Genomic DNA, 23,355 nt, shown 5'->3' with positions numbered 1-23,355 from the left:
ATATATTTCCCTAACACAGTGAGCTAATCGTAGTACATACTTAAGTATTGATTGAATGAAAAACTATGTATTGAAACATTGGATGCAGACATTAGGTACTTTAAATGATCAGAGAAAATAAAAACTAACCTCAATTTGAAAAGTAAAAACAAAAAAAGAAAAGTCTTCAGGGAAGATTTAGAACTTAAAGTGGGTCATAACTAATGGTTGCAATTTAATTAGAAATAGAGGAACTCCCATTTTAAAAATACTTGTTTAGCTCAATTTCTATTAAGACTTTAGGTACAGGTTCTCTGAGTTATTTGCTTTCAGATTTCACCTCTTAGCATGAGTGCTTGGAATAAACATGTTCATGAAAAAATAATATGATAAATATTCTAAGATATGGGTATAAGAATTTTAATTGTTGTATTATTTATAAGAGCATTAAGAAATAGAACCAACCTGAACAGTCATCAGTGGATTAATTGTTAGTACAAACAATTTAAAATTAATGGTGAGTATAGCAGAGGTGATGGAATTCCAGCTGAGTTATTCAAGTCTTAAAAGATGATGCTGTTAATGTGCTGCCCTTAATATGCCAGCAAATATGGAAAACTCAGCAGTGGCCACACAACTGGAAAAGGTCAGTTTTCATTCCAATCCCAAGGGAAGGCAATGCCAAAGAATGTTCAAACTACCACACAATTGCACTCATTTCACACCCTAGCAAAGTAGAGCTCAAAATTCTCCAAGTGAGGCTCCAACAGTCTGTGAACCAAGAACTTCCAGATGTTCAAGCTGGATTTAGAAAAGGCAGAGGAACCAGAGATCAAATTGCCAACATCCATTGGGTCATCAAAAAAGCAAGAGAGTTCCAGAAAAACATCTACTTCTGCTTCATTGACTACACCAAAGCTTTTGACTGTGTGGATCACAACAAACTGTAGAACATTCTTAAAGGGATGGGGATACCAGACCACCTCACCTGCCTCCTGAGAAACCTGTATGCAGGTCAGGAAGTAATAGTTAGAACCGGACATGGAACAGTGGATTGGTTCCAATTTGGGAAAGGAGTACGTCAAGGCTGTATATTGTCACCATGCTTATTTAACTTATATGCAGAGTACATCATGCAAACGGCCTGGCTGAATGAAGCACAAGCTGGAATCAAGATTGCCGGGAGAAATATCAATAACCTCAGATATGCAGATGACACCACTCTTATGGCAGAAAGTGAAGAACTAAAGAGCTTCTTGATGAACGTGAAAAAGAGTGAAAAAGTTGGCTTAAAACTCAGCATTCAGAAAACTAAGATCATAGCATCCAGTCCCATCACTTCATGGCAAATAGATGGGGAAACAACAGAAACAGTGAGAGACTTTATTTTCTTGGTCTCTAAAATCACTGCAGATGGTGACTGCAGGCACGAAATTAAAAGGTGCTTGCTCCTTGGAAGAAAAGATATGACAAGCCCAGACAGCATATTAAAAAGCAGAGACATTACTTTGCCAACAAAGGTCCATATAGTTAAAGCTATGGTTTTTCCAGTATTCATGTATAGATGTGAGAGTTAGACCATAAAGAAGTCTGAATGACAAACAATTGATGTTTTTGAGCTGTGGTGTTGGAGAAGACTCTTGAGAGTCCCTTGGACCACAAGAAGATCCGACAAGTCAATCCTAAAGGAAATCAGTCCTAAATATTCATTGGAAGGACTGATGCTGAAGCTCCAATCTTTTGGCCATCTGTTGAGAAAGTAACTCATTAGAAAAGACCCTGATGCTGGGAAAGATTGAAAGCAGGAGGAGAAGCGGATGACAGAGGACAAGATGGCTGGATGGCATCACTGACTTGATGGACATGAGTTTGAGCAAGCTCCAGGAGATAGTGAAGGACAGGGAAATATGATGTGCTGCAGTCCATGAAGTTGCAAAGAGCCAGACATGACCGAGCAACTCAACAGCAACAACAGCAACAATAGATCTATATTTTTCAACATGCAGAAATATTGATAATATATTTTAGAGTAAAAACATTAAGCTGCAAAATTATATATATAATCTCATATTTGTAAAGAAAAACATGAAAACACAATGCAAAGCAGGATGGTGGACATTTTAATTTTCTTTTTCATGCTTTTCAGAATTTTTATAAAGTCTTTCAATAAACATGTTACTTATAAAAATGTTTAAACTTTTTATCTGGGTGTGGGAGAGTTCTAAATTTATTTTCTTCACTTACCACAGATATGAAATCTGTAGAACAGTGATCTCCATTCGTGGAACAGCTTTCACTAAGCACCTACTATGTACTAGACACTAAGAACAAAAGAGTCAAAATCTATTTCCTGGGCTCCTCATGGCTAGAAAGAGATGGAAATCTGAAATGGAGAAATAGGGATCGGTTCCCTTCAAACTTGCCACTTCAGAGCGGTCCCTTTGTCCTATACTGCTTTTTTTTTTTTTTTTTTTAACTAAATTGATGGCTGTCTGTGTTGTGCTTGTACAGTGTCTAGACTATGAATAAAATTACAGAAGTTTTTCCATGTATGACTTTTTAATTGAAATAATTCAACTCTCTCTTTTGCTAGAAGAAAAAGTAATTCTAAGACATTTAGGGCTAGACAAAAATGTGTAATGTGTTTTGAGTTGACATTGAGAACTTATACATGTAATAATTATGCTTTTGTTCTGTACTGTATAGTTTTCTCCTTCTATAGAATATATTTTCAGAAATTTAATTACATGTTACAGTAATTATGTTAATATTTGTTGTTAATTTTAATACTGATTCTCCCAGAGGGTTGTACTTGTCATCTGGAGAATGTACTAATGCCTAGCATTTCAGCATTCCTGTGAGGGTTATGTTTTCTGAACTTGGCTTGCTCAGGATAAGACAGAGCTGTCCCAGATCTAATGGCAGCCAGCCATGATTAATTGTATGCAGTCAGGAGGCCAAGGAGGACCCTGTAGAGGATTCATCTTTAGCAATCTGTACAACTAAGTGTGAGTACAGGCTTTTGGAAATACTCATCTAAACACACTCAACATTTGTGGATTTTTAGTTGATTATTCTTTTAAATTAAAGAAGCTATTAGCAGGAGCACTTTTATAGTTTATGTTGTATCAAGGGCTAAAAATAATAGTTTCCAAATGTTTTGTAGGAATTTATAAGCATTTTCATTTATAATATCTCATTTAATCTTTAGACCACCTCTGAGGCAGGTATTATTATCTCAGTTTTACAGGTGAGAGAACAGAGGTCCATTTAGGTTAAATAACTTGCCTGAAGTCACCTAGCTAATAAGAAATAGACCTGGATTCCAACCTAAGAGTCCTGACTTCAAATCCTGTTCTTTTTTAGCTATACCAAACTTTGTGGTTGGAAATATGGGTATTTATTTGCATACTACTGGGTTGATGCTAACAAGGTTCATACAAGGGCATAAATATACATTCCTAAGCTCTTCTTTTGATTAAGCTGTTACCTTCCAGTTCACCACTTTTAAGACTAATTATGAGTTAGTGATCATGCCTTTTGCCCTAGGACTCAGAATATTTATGTAAATATAGAGGTTAGTCCATTGATATAGTAACTGCAGTACTGAAACTGAAGAAATTCACTCACTAAATGAAGATACGTAGATTCAATAAATGAATGTGGACCAACTGCATTTCATCAACAGCTGTTAATACAACAAGGCATTATACACACATATACAATTGAATGACCCCTAAAAGAAATTTATGTGATCAGAACTTCCTGCTGTTGAGCTTCAAAATGCATGTTCATAGTTAGAATTTAAAGGAGCTGAAGGAAAATGTAAATTGTTTTGAAATTATTAAAGAAAAGGATTGAGAAACCTTCTGTATCTTGACATAAAAATACAGCATAGAGGATATCTTATTTCTTGACCTTAATTACGAATACTGTTGTAAGGTCTTTGAATTTTCATTAGCTCAGAAAAGAGGCAGATTAATTCCAAAGCAGGTAAAGAAATTAAATTCCTTTCATTTATCTTTATGTTAATGCAACAGTTTGGAAGCAGGGTTTAACTTTTATTTCACTTACGTGTCTCTTAAAATTTTCTTTTATTCTGTATGTAGGTTTTCAAAATAAAATTATTTTGATTTTTTTCTTTTTACTCTAGGCTTGATCCTCCACTACCTGAGATGCCGAAAAAGGATCATGGCCCAGCTGAAAACATGTCCTTAGAAACTCTAAGAAATAGTAGTCCAGGAGACCTCTTTGATGAGATTTAATTGTCTCAAAAAGTACTTTGATATTCACAAGACTATGTTTTCTATCCCATTCTTTATACTGCAAAAACAAAATTTCAGCTCAGCAGCAGCCCTTAGTGCACCTTACAATTTAATTACATACATAGTGAGCTGAAACCATTGTGCAAAATGGCTTACACATGTATATGAAAATATTTGATGACAGTGGCACATTATTCTGATGTGTTCATTCAGCATGCCTGTAATTACATAAAATTTCAGACCTTTTTATTGCAAAGGTCACATATACCTTATTCATTTCACACATATTATATGTAGTAGCTGTCTATCCTGTCTAGGAAGATTTTGAAAATAGGACAAATAGAATGTCTACAAATCCTTTTTCAAATAGTCTTTTCTAAACACTGATGTTTGAGTATTTTAATTTGTGGAATGATGTGCAAAATCTAGTTTTAGTTTTTACACAATCTGAAAATCTAGTGATAAAACTTTTGATTGAAGATTTTGTGTTCTCAATAAAATGTTATCTTGCTTAACTTTTTCCTTTACTATCAGGTCTTTATAGAGTGCATATTAATGTAAATGTAACATCATTTTGTATCAAAGCATGTTTTTCAGAGATCTCAAGATCTCAGAACCATTGTAATGTTGATCCCTCTGCCTAGAATGTTGATCTTTGTACATTTGGTTTCTTTTCACCTTTCAGATCCAGAATCAAATGTCTCCTACTCCAAGGTGCTTGCTCTGAAATATACTTTAAAAAAGATGTGCATATTCCCAGTCACTGTATCCCATGGGAATGTTTTTTTCACTCTGTATCACTCGGCTTCCCTGGTGGCTCAGAGGGTAAAGAATCCGCCTACAATGTGGGAGACTTGGGTTCCATCCCTGGATTGGGAAGATTCCCTGGAGAAGGGAATGGCTACCCACCCCAGCATTCTGGCCTGGAGAATTCCATGGACTGTAGTCCATGGGGTCGCAAAGAGTTGGACACGACTGAGTGACTTTCATTTCCTTTTCATGTATCACTGTCTGGAATTACAATTTTTTTTCTTGCCTCTTATCTCTCTCGTCTCCTTCCTTCTATTTGTCTGTCTTTCTCTCACTAACCTACCACTGTCCCCACCCCCCAGCCCCCTGTCTGTCTGCCTATAGAAAGTAAGCCCCACCATAGCAGAGGCATGACCATCTACTTTCTCTCTCCATCTGCCAGTACCTAGGACAGGGCTGGATTCCTAGAGGCTTAATAAGTGTTTACTGAAGAAATAAAAGCATGTCCATTACAGTGTAGGCACTCAGATGATCTAGTTGCCTTAAGTTTCTAGATCACTGTGAACACAAACTCATTAAAAGACTGAAATCTAGCTGGATGATTTGATACAAAGAAAAAATTTTTCAGAAAACATAACTACCTTCTCTGATTAATTAAAAATATATGTATATATACACACAAGCTTGACTACAGAAAGATAATGAGAAAGAAATGATAGATTATTGTTTATATCCGAAATGGGATTTTCTTGAGAGTTCCATGGTGATCCAATGGCTTAGTCTCTTTGCTCCCAATGCAGGGGCTGAGGCCCAATCCCTGGTCAGGAAACTAGATCTCACATGTCACAACTAAGGGTTCGTGTGCCACAACTAAAGATCCTGCATGCCACGACTAAGACGCAGCACAGCCAAGTAAATCTACTAAGAAATAGAAACAGTTTTTAAAAAGAAATGAGATTTTATTGTCCATGGAACCACAAACTATTTTAAATAGAAATTTTCCTGCATTTTCATTTCTATACTGGTTTCCATTTAAGAGGGAGATTTTTAATTAAGTGTAAATATAAATGTGTGAAATATAAAATTCTACTTGGTCACATAAAAAATTCAATAATGAATTTGTGTAATCCAGGATTTACCTTGGATCTTTCCAAGGGGATTTGGTACATAAAGTACCAGAATCTCAAAATAATACTATCACATCTGAATAGACCACAAATGACTGACCAAAATTAGTATACATCAGTGTATGTGTATATAGGTATGTACATATGTGTATGTTTTATATATATGCATATGTATATTTTTTTAAGAGAAAGAGAAAACCGAATTTTGGCTGTTAACTAGCAGTAAGAAGGGAAATGTTTCCTAAGTAATGGTAACAATACAATCTATAGTTCATGGTATAGTAGACTCTCAAACAACATGGGGTTGAACTATGCAGGTCCACTTATAAGGGGATTTTTTTCAATAGTATATAATATAGTACTATACAATCTGCAGTTGGTTGAGTCTTCAGATGCAGAATTGCAGATTTGGAGGATCTGAAGATATTGAGGAACGACAGATATGAAGGGCTGACTATAAATTATACTTGACTGTCTAGAGGGTTAGCACCCCTCTCCCCAACTGTTCAAAGTTCAGTTGTATTTTACTTTTTCAGGGTTCTCTTCAACCATTGCTGTGTGTCAGATTGATTCAGCTGGTTAGAATAGAGCATAATAAGCCCATAATCATGGTTTCCTCTTTTCTATTTATTGCTATTTTATAGTTCTTGTTCTCTGTAAACAGACATCTATAGGTTTGGTTGAGAGGCCCAGATTCTGTAATTCCATGCTATGATTTTTTCCCACATTTTTCCTTGTCTATACCCTAAAATAGATTTTTGTAGAAGATACTGCAATGGAAGGCAAATTAATTGAGTTATAATGCAGCCTGGCTTTTTTGATCTTGGTGCCCTCACTTCTAAAAACAAGGTGATTACATTTCTGAAGGGTGTTTTTTGGCTTAAGGTTTATAATTATTGGCCCTGGCATCAGATGGTATGGGTCAGGCCTCATTAGGGAAGTTCATGGGAGAAAAAAAAATCCCATCTCAGGAAGAGATGTCTTTATTATGTGGTTTTTAAAAGGTCAGGAAACTACTTAAAATGTGTTCTTAGTGGCACATAACTCAAATTTATAAAATTCTAGGTCCCATGTTTTAGAGCCAAGCAGCTCTTTATTGGGTAAGTTTGATTCAACAATGTTTATAAAGGATTAGTTATGTACAAAATACAGAACTGGGCCATGTGTGGAAGTGAAGGATAAATCCATCATTTACCAGGTATTTGTTAAGCATTCGTGTTGACCTCCACTCTGGGCACTAGATGAGGCAATGAATAATACTAGCACTCTGTTACTATAGAGTTTATATCCTAGCAAGTGAAATTTGGGGTCTGGTCTCAAAAACTGGAGTGTATGAGATTGGGGCTTGAAACTACTATGTAACGAACCATAATATCAAGGAGTATTAGAATAAGCGACTTAAAGAGAAAAATTTAAAAATTAAAGTTTTAGATAAGAATCCATAGAAGATAAAAGATACAACTGGGAGATTAAGAGAAACTGGTAGGAGTTGGGGAGAGTGAGCTAAGGATGTAGCTATCTTCAGATCAGAAGAGAGTATAGAAGGTGCTGGGGCATCAGCTATGAGGTTAATTTCCAAGTTTACAATTGTGAATCCTCAGAATGAAGAAGACAGGTTAGAAGATATTCCAGGGGGACTGTTGGCCCAGGGTGTTTAGGAGCGAGAATCTCAGTTGTATAATAAAGGTATGGCAAGCATTGAGCCCCACAGGTCTAACTAGCACTTCCTTGGGAAGGTATGGGCTGCCAGAAAACTTCAGGTCATGCAGACCTTGCTGGGCATCTGAGGATGGGAAAGGAAGGCCAGTCTGGAGGCCTCTCAGCAGATACTTAAAAGAAGCAGCCAACGTGTATCCTTTCGTGTCTCTCCCATTCTCTTACTATCATTTATACAGAATCCATTTTAAATAAAGCGAGATTAAATAGCTGACATCCCAAGTCCATGAAAGGCCTCATGAATTTATCTATAAATCAGGAAATTAAAAAAAAAATAGGTTGTTAACACAATTTGTAAGGGAATATATAGTAACAAAAGAACTATTCATGTACCCTTGTGTAGCTGTTGTCTGAATTAAAACTTTCCACTGCTAATCTGACAGTTTCTAGGTAAATGCTTCTCAGGAGGGCATATTTCATTTGCAAGTGTTCAGTGCACAAACATGAAATGATTGTCTCCATTTTAATAACTGGAAAAGGATGCCTTGGAAAATACATGACAGCATGCATTTTGTGGTTAACTGACCATCCAACCATCTCTTCTCCTGTCTCCCAGTTCTCTTTCTTACCTAACTCAGCCTAAAATGCTCTCCAGCCTCCCTTCTAATTTTCTCCATTTCAAATATCCACGTCGTCTCATTTACCAACTATTATCCTTCCTTATAATTTTCCTCTCCTCTGTGTGTGTGTGTGTGTGTATGTGTGTTTAGTCACTCAGTTATGTCCGACTCTTTGTGACCCCGTGGACTGTAGCCTGCCAGGCTCCTCTTCTCCGTGGGGATTCTCCAGGCAAGAATACTGGAGTGTGTTGCCATGACCTCCTCCAGTGGATCTTCCCAACCCAGGGATCAAACTGGGGTCTCCTGCATTGCAGATGGATTCTTTACCAGCTGAGCAACCAAGGAAGCCCTTCCTCTCCTCTACTTGAATAAAATTCAATATGAATTTTATTGTTCATATGTTGTTTTTTCTTCTCTCTTTTGGAGGTCCTTCATCCTAAACTATCATCTCACAATCTCACTGATAACTGTATGTCCTGACTGAGGGTCTCTTTGTCCCTTAAGGCTTTGAGATCTATAGAAAAAGAGAGAGAGGGAGATTGGAGCCTATTTCCATCTTGATAGTATCAGTAGATGTTCCTGTTAAGGGCAGGAACAATTTTGGTGGCTACTGTTACAGTAAATGGAATGTAGGTTAGTCCTGAGCTGCTTACTTTTTAAAAATTTATTTTTTATTAAAGTATAGTTGATTTACAATGTTGTATTAGTTTCTGTTGTATAGTAAAGTGATTCAGTTATACATATACACATATAACATATATGATGGTGGGGATGGTTTAATCACTAAGTCGTGTCCAGCTCTTGTGACCCCATAGAATGTAGCCTCACAGGCTCCTCTGTCCATGGATTCTTCAGGCCAAGAATACTGAAGTGGGTTGCCATTTCCTTCTCCAACATACATATATATATTTATGTGTATATAGATATAGATATATATTATCTATATATAATGTACATATATATTCTTTTTCATATTCTTTTCCATTATGGTTTATTACAGGATATTAATATAGTTCCCTGTGCTCTACAGTAAGACCTTGTTGTTTATTCATTCTATATATAATAGTTTGCATCTACTAATCTGGAACTCACAATCCATCCCTTTGCTGAACCACTCACTTTGGATTTAGAGATCATCTCCAACTTCCCTACTATCTTAGGTATAACATAACCAGTCAAATAATATAGATGAATGAGATGATTTTTATAGAACCTGCTCATATAAGACTCTTATAGAAATCTATCTTACTCTATACTCCTCTGAAAACCAAGCCTTAGACCAGGGCTTGCACACAGGCAATTTATTTGGGGAATATCATCTCAGGGAGCAAAAGTGTGAGACCAGATGCATTAAAAAGAAAAGGAGGAAATGCCAGTGCAAAAGCCTCATCAAGGCAGATAGTTCTTTGGATGACGTATCCCCAGCCTGACCAGGATCTTCTGAGAAGTGCAAGTGGTGGTCTCTCAGTTGTATCCGACTCTTTGGGACCCCATGGACTGGGGACTTCCAGGTTCCTCTGTCCATGGGATTCTCCAAGCAAGAATACTGGAGTGGATTGCCATGCCCTTCTCCAGATGATCTTCTGACCCTGGGATTGAACCCGGATCTCCTGCATTACAAGCAGATTCTTTACTGTCTGAGCCACCAGGAGCCAAGATCTTCTGAGGCATCTTCTAAAAAGTATCTCAGAACTCTGCGTCCAGGGGCAAAAAGCATTTATCCTTGGGTTTCTGTTTCTCATTGCCCACATGCTGCACATGCCCCTTCGTGAACACGTATAGCAGCAGGCGCTGTGTGACCTTCACGCCTGATGGGGAGAGTGGCTGGTGTCTACAGTAGCTTCAGGTCCTGATGTATCTCAGACCCAGTTCCAGTACATGCATTTCCTGAAAAGCCACTGCTCCCTTTTTTGAAACATTTATTAGTGGAATGGTTTCTTCAAACAAACAAGAAAATACCCAACTAATAGGGAAATCAAATACATTCTCCAGAGAAGATTTCAATTAATTCTCATTATTGTCAATTAACAAATTGTCATTAGTTAACCTTACTATTAAAAGAATGTTTCACGAATTGCCAGTCCAGGTTCGATACAGGATCCTTGGGGCTGGTGCACTGGGATGACCCAGAGGGATGGTACAGGGACGGAGGTGGGAGGGGGGTTCAGGATGGGGAACACATGTACACCTGTAGTGGATTCATGTTGGTGTGTGGCAGAACCAATACAATATTGTAAAGTAATTAGCCTCCGATTAAAATAAATAAATTTAAATTAAAAAAAAAATAAAAGAATGTTTCAAGACAGCTATAACAAGAAGGTAAAACCACTTTCATTATTAAACTTTGTATAATATTTTATAATATAAATTTCAAAATTCATTAAAATGCCATTGAAATTTTAAACATAAGTGAAAGTGTTAGTTGCTCAGTCATGTCTGGCTCTTCTGTCCATGGGATTTCCCAGGCAACAATACTGGAGTGGGTAACCATTCCCTTCTCCATGGGATCTTCCTGACCCAGGGATCAAACCTGTGTCTCCTGTAGTGGGAGGCAGATTTTTTACCACTGAGCCATCCAGGAAGCCCATCTACGCCAGATGTGTCTTCAAAGCATTGATGACTTTTAGTAATAGTGTAAAATGTCTGATCTTTGTCAACATGGGCCAGTACTAAAAATTTTATTTATAAGTGAATTTTAAATGTGAGATGTTACAAAGGTGCCACCTTTGGTAGAATGATATATATATTTATCCTTTAAAGAATACAAAGCAACATAATTTTTATCTTGGTTTTTCTCAAATGGTCAAGAGACTACTTTTACATTACAGCATTTCTATGCAGTGACTAGGGCTTCTCTCTCTCTCTTTGTCTCTCTGTCTCATAATTGATCTGATTGGGACTTCCCTGGTGGTCCAGTGGTTAAGAACTCGCCTGCCAATGCAGGAGACATGGGTTCGATCCCTGACCCAGGAAGATTCCACATGCTGTGGGGCAAGTAAGCCCTCGTGCCACAACTGCTGAAGCCCACACACCTAGAGCCCATACTCTGTAACTAGAGAAGCCACCGCAATGAAAAGCCTGTCAAGGAAGAATAACCACTGCTCATTTCAACTAGAGAAAACCGCACGCAAGGAAGATTCACGGCAGAAAAAAGGATAAATAAATAAATTATTTTTTAAAAAAACAATCTGATTGAAAACCTCATGAGACTTCTATAATAGAATCCCTATTAGGACAAAATGGTGGCAGTGATGATGGAAGAAGTAGGCTTGAAAGTGCTCATTTTGTCCTTAAGCTCTGGAAACATTTAGGGAATTCATGCATGTGAATTTTTCCAGAGCCCTTTTAAATACTATTGGAAACAATCTTGTTCCTCTCCCTTAAGAGATATACTATATGTCTCTGAGGAACTAAATTTACAGAGGAGTAACTAGATCACTATGAAAGATTACAACATTGTCCATAAATGTTTTGCTGTTCACCACCACCACTCAGTCGACTTGCTTTGGCTGATAAAATGTGGATGAAATAGTCATATACATGTTTTGAGCCTAGGAGTTAAGAGGCCTTACATTTCCTCTTTTTCCCTTTGGGAGCTTCTGATCTCTGCCATGAGACTGACATGTTCCAGGTAGCTGCTGCCTCTCCTGCCCAGGCCATTGATGACACACAGAGCAGAACTGGACTCGGTCCCAAGCTGGAGCCAAGCTCACTATCCTGAAACCTTTAGAAGAGCCTTGCATCTGAGCCCAGCTATAGTCAACCATGCTGGCTGTGAGCATGAAGATAATTGCTTGCTACTCAAAGCCATTGAGATTTGGGGTCGTTTTGTTATATAAACGTATTTTGACATGCTCTGACTAAAACAGTTCATCACGTAGGATAATGAACGAAGATAATTTTACGTTTGTAATAGCTTTCAGTGTTTATGTTTAAAAAAAAAAAAGTCCAGTAACTTCTGGCTGCAACCTGATAATAGAAAAAATAGAAATGTGAATTTAGGGATCAGATTAAGCCAGCCTTCAACTCTCTGTCTGCCAGCTATTAACTGTCTAACCCTGGGCAAGTTCTTTGAGTTTTCTTATCCATACAATGAGAATTAAATAAGATAATGCAGATAAAACCCTTAGCCCAGGGCCTGCTTCATAGTAAGTGAAGCACATATGGAATATCTTAAGATTGTCAAGATACTGTCTTATTTTATGATGGTTGTGTTGCATGTAATGGATCAGCACAGTTACATACAACCAGATTATCAGTTAAACTGACCTTCTCTTTGAAATTTATTGGCTCATGCTACTTGTCCCTGATCTTTTCTAGTCTGATGCTCTTCCCACGATTTTCGATTTTCCTGGATTCCTGTGGGATTTATTTTCATGGCTACCTCTGCTGTTAGTTCTGCTGGGATAAGTCTCATGTGTTATCAATCCTGATTTTCTCCTGTCTCCCCTCCATGCCAGTTCAACCATGGAACTCATTTCATTGTCTTTGATTTACATGGCAAAAGCACTCAGAAATCTCTGTGTATGGTGGAATTTATTAAAGGTGCAGGTCAGAGAGAGGCAGTTTATCTTAAAACAAGCACTTATATTTGATTTTACCATAACTCTATTCATTAAAGTAGTCTTCTGAAGGAGATGGAAGGGAGGTCTGCAAAAGAGAAAAGATGGCGGAGTAGAAGAACGTACATTCATCTTCTCCTGTGAGAACACCAGAATTGCAACTCTCTGTAGAACAACCATTGACAGGAGAATGTTGGATCCCACCAAAAAAAAAAAAAAAAAATACCCCACATCCGAGGGCAAAAGAGAAACACAACAGGACAGCAGAAGGGGTGAAATCACATTTAGAATCAAAACCCCAAACCCACCAGAGACACTCAGAGGGCTCAAACAAAATCTCCTGCACACCAGGACCCAGGGACCCCACAGAGACTGAGCCAGACCTGCCTTTGGGTGTGTGAGTGTCATCCACAGTGGCACAGTCAGCAGTGGCCTACACGGGGACGGGGCTCTGGCTGCAGCAGATCTGGGAGGCCTGGCATGTGACTTAAGTCCTCTTGGAGGAGGTTGACATTAGTCCCACCATAGGGCCATGGAGCAGACAGCCCACAAACTGCAGAACAATTACACCAAAGAAGTTCTTGCACTGTTATGAAAGTTCTAGGACCCGCAGCATATTTCCCAACCTGGCAAAGGGACTGAGAACCCCCAGGGAATATCACCTTGGAGGCCAGTGGGATTTGATTACAGAACTTACACAGGACTGGGGAAACAGTCTCTTGGAGGGCACAAACAAAACCTTGTGTGCACCAGGACCCAGGAGAAAGGAGCAGTGACCCCACAAGAGGCTGACCCACTTGCCCGGGAGTCCAGGAGTCTTCAGCAGAGGCATGGGTTGACAGAGGCCTGCTGCAGGGTCAGGGGCACTGAACACAACAGTGCTGGCATAAGCCCTTTTGAAGGAGGTCCCCATTACCCCACCACAGTTTGGCCATAGGCCAAACAACAGGGAGGGAACATGGCACCACCCATCGAGAGAAAATTAGATTAAAGGTTTACTGAGCACGGCCCCGCCTATCAGAACAAACCCAGATTCCCCCACAGCCAGTCTCTCCCATCAGGGAGCTTCCACAAGCCTCTTGTCCTTATCTATCAGAGGGCAGACAAAATGAAAATGACAATCACAGAAAAGTAGCCAAACTGACCACATAGATCACAGCCTTGTCTAACTCAATGAAACTATGAGCCATGCTGTGTAGGGCCACCCAAGACAGACGGGTCATGGTGGAGAGTTCTGACAAAATGTGGTCCAGTGGAGAAGGGAATAACAAACCACTTCAGTATTCTTGCCTTGAGAACCATGAAAAGTATGGAAAGGCAAAAAGATATGAACAGAAAGATGAACTCCCCAGGTCAGTAGGTGCCCAATATGCTACTGGAGAAGAGTGGAGAAATAGCTCCAGAAAGAATGAAGAGATGGAGCCAAAGTGAAAACAGTGCCGAACTGTGGATGTGACTAGTGATGGAAGTCTGATGCTGTAAGCAGCAATATTATATAGGAACATGGAATGTTAGGCCCATGAATCAAGGTAAACTGAAAGTGGACAACAGGAGATGGCAAGAGTGAACATCGACATTTTAGAAATCAGTGAACTAAAGTGGACCGGAATGGGTGAATTTAATTCAGATGACCATTGTATCTACTACTGTGGGCAAGAATCCCTTAGAAGAAATGGAGTCGCCCTCATAGTCAACAAAAGAGGTGGATATGCAGTACTTGGGTGCAATCTCAGAAACGACAGAATGATCTCTGTTCATTTCCAAGGCAAACCATTCAATATCACAGTAATCCAAGTTGATGACCCAACAACTAATGCCGAAGAAGCTGAAATTGAATGGTTCTATGAAGACCTACAAGACCTTCTAGAACTAACACCCCAAAACGATGTCCTTTTCATTATAGGGGACTGGAATGCAAAAGTAGGAAGTCAAGAGATACCTGGAGTAACAGGAGTTTGGCCTTGGAGTACAAAATGAAGCAGGTCAAAGGCTAACAGAGTTTTACCAAGAGAACAACCTGGTCATAGCAAACACCCTGTTCCAACAACACAAGAGATGACTCTACACATGAACATCACCAGACAGTCAATACCGAAATCAGATTGTTTATATTCTTTGCAGTCAAAGACGGAGAAGCTCTATACAGTCAGCAAAAAGCAAGACCGGGGGTGGACTGTGGCTCAGATCATGAACTCCTTATTGTCAATTTCAGACTTAAATTGAAGAAAGTAGGGGAAACCACTAGACCATTCAGATATAACCCAAATCAAATCCCTTATGATTATACAGTGGAAGTGCCAAATAGGTTGAAGGGATTAGATCTGATAGACAGAGTGCCTGAAGAACTATGGACAGAGGTTCCTGACATTGTACAGGAGGTGGTGATCAAAACCTACCCCAAGAAAAAGAAATGCAAAACAGCATAATAGTTGTCTAAGGAAGCCTTACAAATAGCTGAAAAAAGAAGAGAAGCAAAAGGCAAAGGAGAAAAGGAAAGATATATCCATCTGAATGAAGAATTCCAAAGAATAGCTAGAAGAGATAAGAAAACCTTCCTTAGTGATCAATGGAAAGAAATAGAGGAAAACAACAGAATGGGAAAGACTAGAGATCTCTTCAAGAAAATTAGAGATACCAAGGGGACATTTAATGCAAAGATGGGCACAAATAAAGGACAGAAATGGTATTTACCCGATAGAAGCAGAAAATATTAAGAAGAGTTGACAAGAATGCACAGAAGAACTATACAAAAAAAGATCTTAATGACCCAGATAACTGCATCAATGTGATCACTCACCTAGAGTCAGACATTCTGGAATGTGAAGTCAAGTGGGCCTTACAAAGCATCACTACAAACAAAGCTAGTGGAGGTGATGGAATTCCAGTTGAGCTATTTCAAATCCTAAAAGATGATGCTGTGAACGTGCTGCACTCAATGTGCCAGCAAATATGAAAAACTCAGCAGTGGTCACAGAACTAAAAGAGTCAGTTTTCATTCCAACCCCAAAGAAAGGCAATGCCAAAAAAAAATTCAAACTGGAAGGACTGATTCATTGGAAGGACTGATGCTAAAGCCGAAACTCCAATACTTTGGCCACCTGATGGGAAGAACTGACTCATGAAAAGACCCTGATGCTGTGAAAGATTGAAGGTAGGAGAAGTCTGAATTTGGCAATAAGGAGTTCATGGTCTGAGCCACAGTCAGCTCCTGGTCTTGTTTTTGCTGACTGTATAGAGCTTCTCCATCTTTGGCTGCAAAGAATATAATCAATCTGATTTCGGTGTTGACCATCTGGTGATGTCCATGTATAGAGTCTTCTCTTGTGTTGTTGGAAGAGGGTGTTTGTTATGACCAGTGCATTTTCTTGGCAAAACTCTATTAGTCTTTGCCCTGCTTCATTCCGTATTCCAAGGCCAAATTTGCCTGTTACTCCAGGTGTTTCTTGACTTCCTACTTTTGCATTCCAGTCCCCTATAATGAAAAGGACATCTTTTTTGGGTGTTAGTTCTAAAAGGTCTTGTAGGTCTTCATAGAACCGTTCAACTTCAGCTTCTTCAGCGTTACTGGTTGGGGCATAGACTTGGATTACTGTGGTATTGAATGGTTTGCCTTGGAAACAAACAGAGATCATTCTGTCATTTTTGAGATTGCATCCAAGTACTGCATTTCGGACTCTTTTGTTGACCATGATGGCCACTCCATTTCTTCTGAGGGATTCCTGCCCGCAGTAGTAGATATAATGGTCATCTGAGTTAAAATCACCCATTCCAGTTCATTTCAGTTCGCTGATTCCTAGAATGTTGACATTCACTCTCGCCATCTCTTGTTTGACTACTTCCAATTTGCCTTAATTCATGGACCTGACATTCCAGGTTCCTATGCAATATTGCTCTTTACAGCATCGGACCTTGCTTCTATCACCAGTCACATCCACATCTGGGTATTCTTTTTGCTTTGGTTCCATCCCTTAATTCTTTCTGGAGTCATTTCTCCACTGATCTCTAGTAGCATATTGGGCAGCTACTGGCCTGGGGAGTTCCTCTTTCAGTATCATATCATTTTGCCTTTTCATACTGTTCATGGGGTTCTCAAGGCAAGAATACTGAAGTGGTTTGCCATTCCCTTCTCCAGTGGACCACATTCTGTCAGATCTCTCCACCATGACCCTCCCATCTTGGGTTACCACAGAGGCATGGCTTAGTTTCATTGAGTTAGACAAGGCTGTGGTCCTAGTGTGATTAGATTGACTAGTTTTCTCTGAGTATTGTTTCAGTGTTTTTGCCCTCTGATGCCCTCTTGCAACACCTACCATCTTACTTGGGTTTCTCTTACCTTGGGCGTGGGATATCTCTTCACAGCTGCTCCAGCAAAGCGCAGCCATTGCTCCCTACCATGGACGAGGGGTATCTCCTCACCGCTGTCCTTCCTGACCTTCAACGTGGGATAGCTTCTCTAGGCCCTCCTGCACCTGCGCAGCCACGGCTCCTTGGACGTGGGGTTGGTCCTCCCGGCCACCGCCCCTGGCCTCGGGCTTGGGGTTGCTCCTCCCGGCCACCGCCCCTGGCCTTGGGCTTGGGGTTGCTCCTCCCGGCCACCGCCCCTGGCCTTGGGCTTAGGGGCATGGGGTATCTCCTCCCGGCCGCCGCCCCTGACCTCGGACATCGGGTAACTCCTCTCGTTGCCGCGCCTGACCTCGGACGCTGGGTATCTCCTCTCAGCTGTAGACCATTCAGGTATGACCTAAATCAAATCCCTTATGATTATACAGTGGAAGTGAGAAATAGATTTAAGGGCCTAGATCTGATAGAGTGCCTGATGAACTATGGAATGAGGTTCATGACATTGTACAGGAGACAGGGATCAAGACCATTCCCATGGAAAAGAAATGCAAAAAAGCAAAATGGCTGTCTGGGGAGGCCTTACAAATAGCTGTGAAAAGAAGAGAAGTGGAAAGCAAAGGAGAAAAGGAAAGATATAAACGTCTAAATGCAGAGTTCCAAAGAATAGCAAGAAAAGATAAGAAAGTCTTCTTCAGCGATCAATGCAAAGAAATAGAGGAAAACAACAGAATGGGAAAGACTAGGGATCTCTTCAAGAAAATCAGAGATACCAAAGGAACATTTCATGCAAAGATGGGCTCAATAAAGGACAGAAATGGTACGGACCTAACAGAAGCAGAAGGTATTAAGAAGAGACAGCAAGAATACACAGAAGAACTGCACAAAAAAGATCTTCACGACCCAGATAATCACGATGGTGTGATCACTGACCTAGAGCCAGACATCCTGGAATGTGCAGTCAAGTGGGCCTTAGAAAGCATCACTACGAACAAAGCTAGTGGAGGTGATGGAATTCCAATTGAGCTATTCCAAATCCTGAAAGATGATGCTGTGAAAGTGCTGCACTCAATATGCCAGCAAATTTGGAACACTCAGCAGTGGAACAGGCCTGGAAAAGGTCAGTTTTCATTCCAATCCCAAAGAAAGGCAATGCCAAAGAATGCTCAAACTACCGCACAATTGCACTCATCTCACACGCTAGGAAAGTAATGCTCAAAATTCTCCAAGCCAGGCTTCAGCAATATGTGAACCGTGAACTTCCAGATGTTCAAGCTGGTTTTAGAAAAGGCAGAGGAACCAGAAATCAAATTGCCAACATGCTCTGGATCATGGAAAAAGCAAGAGAGTTCCAGAAAAACATATATTTCTGCTTTATTGACTATACCAAGGCCTTTGATCACAATAAACTGTGGAAAATTCTGAAAGAGATGGGAATACCAGACCACCTGACCTGCCTCTTGAGAAATTTGTATGCAGGTCAGGAAGCAACAGTTAGAACTGGACATGGAACAACAGACTGGTTCCAAATAGGAAAAGGAGTACGTCAAGGCTGTATATTGTCACCTTGTTTATTTAACTTATATGCAGAGTACATCATGAGAAATGCTGGACTGGAAGAAACACAAGCTGGAATCAAGATTGCCGGGAGAAATATCAATAACCTCAGATATGCAGATGACACCACCCTTATGGCAGAAAGTGAAGAGGAACTAAAAAGCCTCTTAATGAAAGTGAAAGTGGAGAGTGAAAAAGTTGGCTTAAAGCTCAACATTCAGAAAACTAAGATCATGGCACCCGGTCCCATCACTTCATGGGAAATAGATGGGGAAACAGTGGAAACAGTGTCAAACTTTATTTTTCTGGGCTCCAAAATCACTACAGATGGTGACTGTAGCCATGAAATTAAAAGATGCTTACTCCTTGGAAGGAAAGTTATGACCTACTTAAATAGCATATTCAAAAGCAGAGACATTACTTTGCCAACAGAGGTTCGTCTAGTCAAGGCTATGATTTTTCCTGCGGTCACATATGGATGTGAGAGTTGGACTGTGAAGAAGGCTGAGCGCCGAAGAATTGATGCTTTTGAACTGTGGTGTTGGAGAAGCCTCTTGAGAGTCCCTTGGACTGCAAGGAGATCCAACCAGTCCATTCTGAAGGAGATCAGCCCTGGGATTTCTTTGGAAGGAATGATGCTAGCGCTGAAACTCCAGTACTTTGGCCACCTCATGCGAAGAGTTGACTCATTGGAAAAGACTCTGATGCTGGGAGGGAGGGATTGGGGGCAGGAGGAAAAGGGGACGACAGAGGATGAGATGGCTGGATGGCATCACTGACTCGATGGACATGAGTCTCAGTGAACTCTAAGAGTTGGTGATGGACAGGGAGGCCTGGCGTGCTGTGATTCATGGGGTCGCAAAGAGTTGGATACGACTGAGCGACTTATCTGATCTAATCTTGCCGGGGACCAGCCCCGGCTGATCCAGGGTATTCGAAGGAGAGACGGCATAGGCAAAGATCAGGAGACAACTGCTTAATTAAATGTTAATTAAGGATATAAAGAGTAATAGGATGAGGATAGCTCAGTGAGGAAATTCAGTGGAGAAAAGAGGCTGAGTAGCTTGGTTTACGCGGGAGACCAATAAAACTTCAAGACAAGGAGTTTGCACCACTTACGTAGGCCACAGGCATCCTTCCGTTCTCCCGAAGGAGAGGAGACACTGAGGCCTCCCCGGTTGGATCTTAGAAGCCCAGGCATAATTAGTAAGCATGGTGGGTTCCGCGCTCCAGATGGAGACTCAGCCAGAGTGAGAGAGAGAGCGACATGGGGAGACCAGTATTTCGAGAAACTGATCCCAATTCTTTATTTTCCAGAGTCTGTTTTTATACACTGAGATGTTATACAAAAGTCACGTGGGGACAGCAGTCCTGACTTTTATTAAAGTCAGGTGTTTCACACAAATGTATACAGAGGTCTTAGGGGTGTTACATCATCTTCTGGCCAGGGGGGCCTGCTGACAATTTACGACCCTCTCCTTGTGACAGCGGTCAGTCAATCAGGATACTTATTTCTCCAGGGCTGATTATTCTCAAAATAGACGCCACCCAAATAAAGTTACATTCCTACAGGGTGAGGGTGTAGTGGGTTTTAGTTAAGGAAAGAATTTACTTAGCCTAAGGTCTAACGTGATTAATATCAAAGGTTAATACTTATTTCTTCTATATATTCATTAATGTGTGTAAGGGCAGGGGATGTGGAGACTTAGCAACAAACATTGGCTCAACAAATGAAAAACCCTTCACCAATACAATTTCTAATCAGCCCATTATACTTATACTAATAGTTTTCTAACTTTTCTAAGGAACCTGTTTTTAGAAGGTTTAAAGCATCTCGTGCCTCTCACGGTTGGGAGGCTGTGAGCAATCACATGTGGCCGGACAAGCCTGTCAGGCAGGCTAGAGAACCTTCAGAGGAGTTTGTAGGTTAAAACAGTCTTATCACGCCCAGGAATTATTATTAACTGGATCTCTAGGTTAACTCCTTCTCCGAAAGAGGTCGTGGGGGACAGCCCCCCGTAAAGTCAGAGGTGTAGGTAAGAGCACAAAGTAGTAAAGTAGGCAGGCTCTGGTTATGGGGGTAGACACTCGAGGATTTCCAGGGGGACTCCTGAGGCTCGATCCCGCCTTTGCGTATGTCGAGCCTCCTTCCTCATGACCTTTGCCATGGGTGGAGTACCTCACTCTGGCCCCCAACATAATCTGATCTGAGGTGAAGGGGACAACAGAGGATGAGATGGTTGGATGGCATCACTGACTCAATGGACATGAGTTTGAGCAATGTCTGGGAATTGGTGATGGATGGGGAAGCCTGCTGTGCTACAATCCATGGGGCCACAATGACTCAGACCCGACTGAGCAACTGAATTGACTGACATGTAACTGAAGTTGTACAGCAGAGGCTAACACAGTGCTGAAATGCAACTACACCCAATTTAAAAAATTTTTTTAATCTTCTGGCTTTCCAATTTATGAATCTCCCATTGGCAACTTGTTTCCTAGGATCCAGCCTCCTGCCCCGTTTTTCTCACTTCCCTCCCTTCTCTCTCTTTTCCTTTCCTCTCAGCTTTCCCCCAATCCCTCTTATTTTCTCATCAAGAGCCACTCAGATATTGTCTTTCTTTTCATTGTTCCTTGTTTTTATCCAATAGGTAGCATGTTTTCATGTAACGTATTCCCTAGTGTTAAATGTTAATACTGTCTATCCCCCACCATACCTGCAATGTCATTGTTAAATGACGGAATGACTTCTGGGTAGTAAGACCTAATTGAACATAGTGACCCATCTACAGAAATCATGTGACTGTCAGAAAGGAGGTGGTTTTGCCACTGAAGTAAAAAAATGAAGCACTCCAGTGGAAAACACCATGTCTGTCCAAGTGCTTTTTAGGCAAGAGAAAATCTATCCCAGAGCTCTAAGTATGCTCATGTGTTCACTCATTAATCCATTTATTTGTATCTCCCTCAAAAGATAAAATTGCAGTTCTTCTCTACTGTTTGTAACTAGTTATCTTTCCTTATAGTTGGAATCTCAGACTTCCGACTTGGAGGCAGATTTTCATTCTCAACAATATATCATCTGAAGGCTATGTTTGTTTAACAAGAATTTTATGTTCTATAAAAAAAATGTGACATTTGAAGAAGGTGACGGAGAGAAAAAAGTATATAATAAAACAAATACTAGTATGTTCTTGAGGAATTCTGTATAAAATGTTGACATTTCTGAAGGGCACTTCTATATTTGTTTTGTTTTATTTTTTATTTTGCTATTACACCCCTAACCTATCATATGTGGTATCCGTAACTTTCAAAACTGCCAACAATCAGCCCATGTTGAAGTTTGTTGTTATTGTTGGTGGTAGTAACCCAGTGATCCTTTCACTTTTACTGTTCTTTGTACAGTAACCTTACTAATCTCAAGAATTTGAAATTTGGATTCTGTACAATTACATGATTCCTCAACCTTACACTCAATTCTCACCTGTGGTTAGAAGAATACAAGTTCTAACATGTATGTGTTCATTCATTCATCAAGTACTTACTGAACACTTTGTGCCAAGCACCCTGCCAGGTACGGCAGATAGAAAATGAGTACGACATCACTTTTGCCTCACAATGTCTAGAAGTCTCGACTAAGGAAGGAGGCAGAGCTGTGCACAGACAATCAGGATGTGTGAAATGCTATAAAAGAACTGTTGTGTTCGGGGTGCTCAGAGCTCACAAGGAGAGTCATCCTACTCTTGTTTTGTTGGGAGACTACAGGGAGAAGAGACTGTGGCCAAGGGAAATTTGAGAGAGGAGATAGGAGAAGTTTGAGCTGAATTCTGGGATGACTCTGGCATTGCCACTTGGCTGAGGGACACTCAGCTGTGTGGGAGGCATCTTCAGTGGTTGTGGCTGCAGTGAAGTGAGAAAAAGAAAGATGAGCCGCAAGACTGAGAAGGTGGTATGCTAAGTCACTTCAGTCGTGTCCAGCTCTTTGTGACCCTATAGCCCACCATATACCTTAGCCCACCAGGCTACTCTGTCCATGGGATTCTGCAGGCAAGAATACTGGAGTGGGTTGCCATGCCCTCCTCCAGGGGATCTTCCCAACCCAGGGATGGAGCCTGCGTCTCTTATATCTGCATTGGCAGGCAGGTTCTTTACCACTAGCACCATCTGAGAAGGTAGTTCAGTTCAGTTCAGTTCAGTCACTGTCGTGTCCGACTCTTTGCAGCCCCATGGACTGCAGCACACCAGGCCTCCCTGTCCATCACCAACTCCCAGAGTTTATTCACACTCATGTCCATGGAGTCGGTGATGTCGTCCAACCATCTCATCCTCTGTCGTCCCCTTCTCCTCCTGCCTTCAATCTTTCACAGCATCAGGGTCTTTTCCAATGAGTCAGTTCTTCCCACCAGGTGGCCAAAGTATTGGAGTTTCAGCTTCAGCATCAGTCCTTCCAATGTATATTCAGGACTGACTTCCTTTAGGATGGACTGGTTGGATCTCCTTGCAG

General features: G+C 40.5%; 1 protein-coding gene across 3 annotated transcripts in view; it reads left to right on the top strand.

Annotated features, from left to right (window-relative positions):
* The window catches only part of XRCC4 (X-ray repair cross complementing 4), a 381,866-nt gene that overhangs the window by 285,644 nt on the left and 72,867 nt on the right, over positions 1–23,355 (top strand). Inside the window, exon 8 of one of the 3 annotated variants that reach the window (XM_027545678.1) lies at positions 4,133–8,787. The exons of 1 other annotated variant lie outside the window; for it this stretch is intronic. In XM_027545678.1, the coding sequence (XP_027401479.1) occupies positions 4,133–4,244 (112 nt within the window). In that variant the 3' untranslated portion in view covers positions 4,245–8,787. Of the gene's footprint in view, positions 1–4,132; positions 8,788–23,355 lie in introns of those variants that run through there. One more of the 3 variants, XM_027545679.1, reaches the window with a different exon arrangement.

Source organism: Bos indicus x Bos taurus, chromosome 7 (assembly GCF_003369695.1).
Source record: "Bos indicus x Bos taurus breed Angus x Brahman F1 hybrid chromosome 7, Bos_hybrid_MaternalHap_v2.0, whole genome shotgun sequence".
Taxonomy (NCBI): Eukaryota; Metazoa; Chordata; class Mammalia; order Artiodactyla; family Bovidae; genus Bos; species Bos indicus x Bos taurus.
The sequence above is the reverse complement of the archived record's forward strand: the minus strand, read 5'-3'. Positions and strand labels throughout refer to the sequence as shown.